The sequence below is a fragment of the Tinamus guttatus genome, unplaced genomic scaffold (assembly GCF_059628265.1).
Source record: "Tinamus guttatus ecotype Peru unplaced genomic scaffold, ASM5962826v1 Tinamus_guttatus_pri_ptg000079l, whole genome shotgun sequence".
Taxonomy (NCBI): domain Eukaryota; kingdom Metazoa; phylum Chordata; class Aves; order Tinamiformes; family Tinamidae; genus Tinamus; species Tinamus guttatus.
The window spans coordinates 1,192,501-1,201,441 of record NW_028288613.1 but is presented as its reverse complement, the minus strand read 5'-3'; the positions used below and the strand labels follow the sequence as shown (position 1 = coordinate 1,201,441).

Here is an 8,941-nt window from a genome sequence, read left to right as displayed (position 1 = left end):
CTGTTTGAAAAATAACGCTCCAGATGCATTTCTCTGAGCGAAGCAACGAGCTGGAGAGCAGGTCAGTGCTACTACAGAGCCGGCTCCGTGTGAGGAAGACAAGGAAACGAATCCGCCTTTGCTCTCCCGGCAAGGCAACTCCTTATACAGTCCCCATTTCTGTAGGCTTCGTATGCATGAGCGCTGCGCGTTGGGTCGTCTTCCATCGTTCGCTAAATAAAATAAGAAAATGCCATTGAAAAACTCTAAAGAGCATTGCCATCAAAGTCGCTCTCACCCCTCATGTCTATTTAATGACAGAAGAGTTAGCTTGCAGATCCCAGGAAATCTGCGGCGAGTTCTAGTGCCAATTTATTCTGGAATGCAGAATAAGTGGGGACACTTTCCCACCCCCCAGTGATGCCTTTAATTAATTGTATGACTGCATTTGGATTCTGCTCCTGCCACGCTCTCCCGCGGCGGCACCGAGGGGCCTCCCAGGGCTCCGCCGGGGCCTCCCGGTGCCGGAGCCGCTGCAGCGGGTCCAGCACCCCCGAGTCCGCCGCTCTCATGACCGCGCGCGGATGCTCGACCCACCTGGCGCTTCCCGTTGATCCGCGGCGGCGTCCGGAGAGCCGGCATGGGCAGCAGGGTCTTGGGTAGGTGTCGCTGCCCACACCAGGGTGACTCAAGGAGCCGCCGCTTCCCGGAGGTCCCGGCCCACTCGGAGGCTCGCGGTGCCGCGCGGCGCTCCGAGAGCTGCTCTGCCTCCACGACAGGCGCGTGGCCGCGGCCCAAGCTCTTCCCCGAGGTGATGACAGGAGTCTGCTGTAATCCTACCGGGCAGTGTTCCCAAAAACGTTTCCTCTCCGCCCATGGGCAGATTCCTCCGTAGGATCCTTTTCCATAAACCTGTTGTTAAATAGCCATCTTTTTTCTTTTTTGTTTGTTTCTTTCTTTCTTTCCCGCATGGAGGGCAAAAGCCGTTCAGAAGTCCACCCACATTCTTATTTGTGCTTGACGTTAAGTGGGTCTGCAGGCTCCAGGAGAACCATGTCTAAATTGCTGTCAGATTGCATCACGCATTCCTGCAGCCGAGCAGGACTACAGGGTCATGTCAAAGCCCATTCTTTATAGTTGCAGCCTGTACAGCAACAGGCCTCTGGTCTTTCTCCCGTAACAAGAAGATTAGCATGACAGCCACATGGAGCCTTTACGGGCAGTCACAACAACACTCGCGGAGCTTGGGCTTCAATTACGGAGCAAGAGTGGGATTCGGTCTCCCTCGTGGTGAACTTCCTTTGGCCCTGCAAGTCCAAGTCTCTTACTGTTTGGGGAAGATTTCTGCAGTTTTTCACAGTTTTTGTTTTGGGGAGAGTTTTGAGGAAGAACTTTTGATGTTGGTGTATAAGATACTAAGGGAAGGGGTCTTATTTCTATTTCATTTCTTCCCTCTGTCCCCCCTCACCTTTATTAAGGCATACCCAGTGATGAAGTCTTGTTAATCCTAATGAACACAGGGTAATTTTGATAATTTTTGGTCCTGTTCAAGACACAAACTTCCAAGAAGTCAAAAGGCCAACGAAGCGTTAAAGTAAATGTGAGAAAAAGCACTCGTGGCACGCTCCAGGTCTTCCCATCCTCCGTCCTCCAGCCTGGAGGTACTCTCCAAAGTAGAGAGGACGAGCATGCCCTGTAAATACACTTACAGACTTCCAGGGACAAGCTGCAGTTGCAAGTTTAATCAAGATTTAGTATCTGTTTCTGCCAGGAAGTTCAGTCTCTTTTTCCTGGTTGCAAATCTAGCTACTTGTCACCAGAACGAGGGGCTGCGGAGCTCGGCCCTGGAGAGGGCTGAGCGCTGGGAGCAGCCCGGGCACGCCGGTGTCCTGCGTGGAGCGCGGGGACGGGTCCTCTGCACCCGCTGCACCTCCTGCAGCAGCTCGCTGCGGTCCTTGTTACTTAAAACGTATAAGGATGTGGCTGAATCCAGAAGTCCAGAGATCATTATTTTCTAAATACCCCAAAATAGCAGGATATTGCAAACCCAACGATCTTCAGGGCCATGTGTGCCAGTGTCACAACACAACATAGCTGGTGAGTGACAGCCTGCGGGAGGACACAATTAACGCGATAGTTTGGAGGATTTGTGCTCTGTGCTTCAAACAACTGAACGCAGAGGAGGCTCTTGGTTGGCGCCCGCGTCCGCAGCGACGCGCGTCGCCGTCCTCCTTGCAGGCTGAGCACGGACAGCGAGTCACTGCGTGCCCGGGCCCGTGTCCAACCGAGCTGCCGTGTTTGAGACTTGCAGGTGCCTCCGTGACATGGTCAGAATATTTTCCTACATTTGCCTTTATCCTAAGGAAATTGCCAGCAGAGCCAGTGTAGTATATTCCCCTTCCTTTAGATGACAATTCAAGGTCCACCTCGTTACGTTTCAGTTCAGTTTTGTTAAGGACAGGTGGAGAAAAAAAAAAAAACTCAGAAATAAAATAAATCATTAATAAATTGATCATTAATAAATCCAGCACAGGGCTGCCCACAGTGGTGGTGTGTCCTGAAACGTCGTGTTCCTCTGGTTTGCAGGGTGGCTAAGCTATTCAGAGCGCTCCTGCAGCCAATTTGCTGCTTACATGTTTGTTTTGGAAGCACGCTGGCCCTTCCCGTTCTTGGCAAGTGCTTTGGAAGAAGCCGGCTAAACTGAAACAGGTGGCGGCTCTGATTCTCTCCCCCTCTGGTAAAACCATTCTTTTCTGCTATTTCATTGCATGTGAACATAGAAGAAGCCATAAAAGAGAGATGACTGGGACAAGAACCTCCCGGAGAGCCCGGTCAGCGGCGAGGACACCAGAGCCTTAGGTTTGTCAGGCTTAAAAGAGAAGCTCAAATGGAAGTAACCGCGTGGGAGGTTAGAAAGAGCAGCATGGGCTGCCCGTCCTGAGCGCGGAGCAGGTCCCTGCCGGTCCATGGAGTCCCTGGGTTGGGACCGGGCGGCCGCGGTCGGGCTTCCCGCTCCGAGGAGCTGGAGCTGCTCCGGGCGCAGCAGCCGCTCCTGGCCGCACACGGAGTCCTCCTTGGCCAGGCCGCGAAGAAATGGGCCAAAACGGGTCAGCCAGAAGCTGCTCCTGGCACGTTCTGCAGCAGCAGAGTCAGGTTCCTCTGCTCCTGCTAACAGAGCAGCGAGAAGCACGTTGCCTCCTGACGTTTCTTGCTTTTTTACATGAAAATGCATTATTTCATTTTCAGGGAAGAGAACTAAGTTGATCCCATGATTCATTGAATTGTAAGTTCAAGACAAGCTTTCCACAAGTAGAACATGGTGCCAAAGGCTACCTGGGCCATCACGTTGTTGGCTGTTGGCCAGTGGTGGCCGAGCAGCCGGGAGTTAGTCCCTTCCCCTTGGGATCCCAGCGGGAAGAACGTTAATCCAACAGGTGCCTTTCTGCTTGTTCATCACTGAAGACCGGGTACAGCTAATTAATACAACTGTTGGATGGGTGCCTCTAGTATATAATTGCCTTTTTCCTGTCTTTTTTGAATTAAAGATGATAAAATATTAATGTATATGATAGGGTGCTCAGAAGACTTCCAAGGAAGCACAGTATTGAAGAGAGGAGTTTCACATAACCTAACTCCTCTGCTCTCCTTTTCTTCTTCTGGATGTTTGGGGACTATTTTTGCCTTACTTCTTGAAGTGCACGTATGGTTTAGTCAAACCGAAGTATGGCTTTGAAGCCTCCGAAAACTGTTAAAGACAGCTGGCGTTTTTAAGTTGGATTTTTAATGACTAGGTAGTTTGTAGGAGGCTGCTGTGCAGCTTGGGCAGGAGGAAGGAGAGGGGAGGAGGCCAGCAGAAGACCCGTGCGTTAGATCAGTTCTGTCTTTATTAATGCTGTCAGATTCCCAGGAATGATTGCTAGCATTTCTCCCCAAGTGAAATCAGGTGTATATGTATATATATATATATATGCTTGGTTTTTTTCTGCCATTTAGAAGCTTCTGACCTACATGTTGGCAAGTTGGCTCTGGATTCCGCAGGAAAAGAAGTCGATGGATTCCCATGTAGTGGTTCTGGCAAAGCGTTTATTTTCTTGGTCCAGTGGTAGAAGGTGGTGAAAACGGTGGTGAAGCGGCAGGAGAAGCGTCCCACTGAAACAAACCAGAGATGTTCAGCAGAGACGAGCCTTAAAATGCAACTTGAAACAGCTGAGGCCTTGCACTGTCGGAGCAGTCCGGCCAGCGAACACGTTTATTCTGCGGCCTCCTTGGAAATCCTGATGGTTGGGTCGGGACGTTGGTTGGGACAAGCCCCGGGCAACCCCCACGGCAGCACTTGTGTCCCGCTGGCTCCCGGCTCCTGCTCCCGCCTCTTCCAAGGGCAGGGAAAGCCCCGGCTGGCCGCTCTCCTGCAGCCCGAGGAAATTGCAGGGCCCTTTTGCCAACTTCCCGCTGGAGCCGAAGTGGGAGAGCGGCGGTTCCAGCTGTTCATTATCTTTTTGCTCGTGGAGAGAGCTGGTGCAGAGCCGGGAGGAGATGTAGTCGCTCATTTTTATTATGATATTACAGTCCAAATCATTTCCAGACTCCAGAGTATATGAAACAAGATGATGTGAAAACCATAAGGTTGCTAGTTTTGAATGCTTTCCTCTGCTCTTCTGGATAAATGGAGCAGAAAAGTCTACCAACTTCTCTTGGAGATTTCAAAGGCATTATTATATTCTATGGTTACTATGTTGTAGTAGCTTTAACTGTCTACAATAAAACAGAGCCCTGTTCTGCTGAGCGCTGTACATGTGCGGAATAAAAGATGATCCTCAGTGTCGAGAACTTGGTCTGAGGTCCACATCATACAAACAGCCCTGGGAAAAGGTTATGCACAGAGTCTCCTTCAGTTAAATCTGGTTTTATTTATTTTTTTTTAGCAAAGAGATTTTTAAATGCCAAAGCAGCGTGAAGGAGTCCTCACTTTCTAGAGCAAATCACTACTATTTTCCTTCTTCCCCAGGGAAAAACCAGAACGTTGCAATTGATCTGGATATAAAAAGTGGAAAGGAGAAGCCTGTGACGTGCCAGGCTGGTTTCCAGCTCGGCGTTCCCGGCGCTCCGAGCCCCGGCTCGCTGCTCTGCTGCTCCCGGGCACCGGGGCCTGCGGCCGCGCGCCCATCCCTGCATCCCGCTCCTCCCGCCGCGCCGGAGCTGCTCCCCGCCGAGCACTTCCAGCGGGAAGGCCCTTCCGCAAGGCTCCTCGTGGCGGGCGCGGGCTCGGGTGCCTTTGGTGTCATTGGTGGCACATCACACGCCTGGTTTTCGCACGCCCGCAGCTCGTGCAGCCGCGGAGCGTTGGCTCCATCCGCAGCATCCCCGGGCGGAGCGGGGGATCCGCGCGGTTCCGTGCCCTGCAGTCCCTCTCCGTCCTGCAGCCCCGCGAGCACCAGACACCATCACAACCATGGGCTGAGGAGCACCTTGCTGAGAGACCCCCCTCTGGAGGTCCAGCGTGGTCCTGGCTCCCCGCTCCCAGCATTTCCCGCTTCCCCAGGCCATTCCCTTCCCTGCTGTGATCTTAGAGCTGCAAATCACCTTGTATTGACTTTGCATTTTGGGAGCCACTAAAGACAGTTTTGCAGAAGACCTGTGCGTTAGTTGCATTCCTTCTTGCTCTTTACTAATGCCACCAAATTCCCGGGAACAGTTGCAGCTGAGAACCATCCCACCGCTGTCCGAGTGGGAAAACGAAGCAACCTGGGTCCCTGTGCCCGTGCCCTGCACTGACTCTCCCCGTTGTCTCTTGCAGCGCCGTGGAGCCCCGGGAGCCGCGCGCGGCGGACGCGGCGGCGCTGCCGGAGCCGCTGCAGCAGAGCGTGGCCTGGCTGCGCGCCTACTTCTGCGACCCGGCGCGCGCGGCCGCGCTGCCCCTGCCCGCCTTCCACCACCCGCTGCTGCTGCGAGGTACGTCCGGAGGGACGCGGGGGACGGGGGCCTGGATCACGGGACACGGGGCTCCCGTGTGTCTGGATCATGGGACGCGGGGCTCCTGTGTGCCTGGATCATGGGATGCAGGGCTTCTGTGTGCCTGGATCATGGAACACGGGACTCCCATGTGCCTGGATCACGGGACATGGGGCTCCTGTGCATCTGGATCATGGGACATGGGGCTCCTGTGAGTCTGGATCATGGGATACGGGGCTCCCATGTGTCTGGATCATGGGACATGGGGCTCCTGTGTGCCTAGATCACGGGATACGGGGCTCCCGTGTGCCTGGATTGTGGGACATGGGGCTCCTGTGTGTCTGGATCATGGGAAATGGGGCTCCTGTGCATCTGGATCATGGGACACAGGGCTCCCGTGTGCCTGGATCGTGGGATGCGGGGCTCCTGTGTGCCTGGATGATGGGACACAGGGCTCCCGTGTGTCTGGATCATGGGACATGGGGCTCCCGTGTGCCTGGATCATGGGACGCAGGGCTCCGTGTGCCTGGATCACGGGACATGGGGCTCCCGTGTGCCTGGATCATGGGACGCAGGGCTCCGTGTGCCTGGATCACGGGACACGGGACTCCCATGTGCCTGGATCACGGGACACGGGGCTCCTGTGTGCCTGGCTCATGGGACATGGGGCTCCGTGTGCCTGGATGATGGGATACAGGGCTCCCGTTGTACCTGGATTATAGGACATGGGCCTCCCTTGTGTCTGGCTCATGGGACATGGCCCTCCCGTGTGCCTGGATCATGGGACATGGGCCTCCCTTGTGTCTGGCTCATGGGACACGGCGCTCCCCTGTCTGCCTTGCTGCGTGCTCTCGTCCTCCAAGTGCAGGGGCTGTTTTAACTCCTGCACCCAAGAGCAGGTGCTGCTGCAGAGGAGCCGCTATTCGTGAATTCCCATTAAAGCACGAGCGGGGAGAAGCTTCTCCTTGCCACGTAACGTTTATTGCATCTTTTCCCTGAAGGCCTCTAAGTAGAAGTCAACCACATGAAATGCAATAGTAGGTTCAGGCACCAAAAAAACCAGTCGCACCACTCTGCTTTTGGCAGTGGCCTTTTGTCTCTCCATCACCATAATCCTTTCCCAGTGAACAATTTTTTTTTTGTGAACTGTGTTTTATGAGGTAGCGTGATAAAATAGTGCCAAAAAGGGGCTCGTCTCCTCCAGACTCCGCAGTGTAACATAGCTCTGCTTTTTATATAAACTCCCATGCTTCTTTCGCAGCGATGCAGCCAGAGAGATCCCCTCCCTTTGGCAATTAGTGCCAAATTGCTATTCCCAAGAGTAAGGGAAATGTAGACTCTCCCACCTCAACTATCCAATGGTGGCTGCAAGTGGGAGAAGAAAATCACAGCGTGTTTTTTCTGCAGGGTGTCGTGTAGATAATTGAGTTATTCTTTCTGGAAGGCAGAAGTGTCCAAGTTTGCCAGCTTTTCACCGTACCTTTATTTCAACGGCAAACTTTTACACTGATTATTGCATGTTATGAAAATTCCCCAACGCAGCATCTTGCATTGACAAGTTACAGGGTATTTTCAAAGCTTTCTGAAACTTGTGTACCGCACCGTGCCCCTCTCATTTTTATACAAGCATTTCGAGCATGTGCTAATGCAAGCTTCTTATTTACAGGTATTAGTGAAACTGTCCTATTAACCTGTGGGTAATTAGGAAATACCGAAGCGGTGGTGATGCCTGGTTTGTCACAAATGCCAAGATGTTGGTGTCCTCAAAGCGCCCATGCGGTGGGGCCTCGGGGTCGATGGAGCCTCCACCTGACAGCGCGTTCAGTGTTCAATGGGACGGGTGGGCGCTCAGGAGCGCGGCAGGATGCGCAGGATCCGGAGCAGCGGGATCCAATCTTTTCCCGAGCCGCCCGCGGCATTCCCGGAGCTCGGGCGCCGCGCGCTCCCACCCCATGCATCGCGCTCGGGCGTTTTGCAGGACCCGGGTATGTTTTTCTCATTTTAGCATGTGCAGACCCAGGTTTTTTTAATTTAGCTCAATTATTTGTTCTTGGACGGAGCCCAGGTGTGCATGTTTTATGGTGAGGGGGGAGGCAAGTGCATAATGGAAATGCTGACACAATTAATTGGCACAAACCGCACTCAAGTGATACTGGTTTTATATACCCGCTTACGTTCTCTTCTCAGGAATTCTTTCATATAGTAGAATAAATTGGTATTGGACAGAATGTGGAAAATATATGTCAAAAATGTTATTTAGTAGAAAGGTAAAGCGAAAGCTGCATTATAACAGAACATATGCTGCATTTCGATTTATCTGCACAATTACAGTATTGCTAAATTAGGAATTTGGTATTTATTTACTCTTTCACATTTACATTGGAAAGTGCCTCCTCATTCCTCCAGGAAAACGCAGACTCAAACACAAGGGCAGGAGTGGGGGCAGCCGTCCACACGGGCAGCAGCTCGCAGGGTGCAAACCTGCCCTCTCCCTTTGCTCTGAATGCGGTGGCGCCTTGAAATTCTGTGATTTGAGTGAAACCATCAAGTGTTTTTGCGATGAGGGCTGACGATGGGATCTTTTCTTCCTTCTGAGGCAGAGCTTATGCCAAGCACTTTGACGGGAGGGACAGGCCCTTGCAGAGCGCAGCTGCCAGCCAAACTCTGCTGCTTCAGTGGCTCCGTTTGTGACCTGGGTTTTACAGGTTGGCTTTAGCACTCTAAGCTAGCACTAAGAGCAGGGGAAGTGTTGAAGAGCGTTGAAGAGCACTCCGAGCACAGAACTGGCACTTGCACCCCGTGCGTCATCGGCTGGTGCTGTAGTACCGTTTGCACAACAAGATTCAGTTCCTGAGGTCCCAGAAAAAGACCCATTGCTCCAAAATAAAACCAAGCTGGTGATCTGGGGCAGCCTCACTTTCTGCCATGGATCCAGGGATCTCCTTCTCCTGCAGGATCCCTGGAGGGAGGCGAACAAGGAGAAACGTTCAGGACAGTTGCTCAGTCCCTGCAG

The 8,941-nt window shown here is 52.8% G+C and overlaps 1 protein-coding gene across 1 annotated transcript in view; it reads left to right on the top strand.

The window, feature by feature from the left end:
- The first annotated feature begins 3,295 nt into the window (after nucleotides 1–3,295).
- MGMT (O-6-methylguanine-DNA methyltransferase) overlaps nucleotides 3,296–8,941 on the top strand; it is a 25,339-nt gene continuing 19,693 nt past the window's right edge. Inside the window, exons 1-2 of the mRNA XM_088520104.1 lie at nucleotides 3,296–3,363; nucleotides 5,774–5,928. Of these exons, the coding sequence (XP_088376230.1) occupies nucleotides 3,296–3,363; nucleotides 5,774–5,928 (223 nt within the window). The remainder of the gene's footprint in view (nucleotides 3,364–5,773; nucleotides 5,929–8,941) is intronic.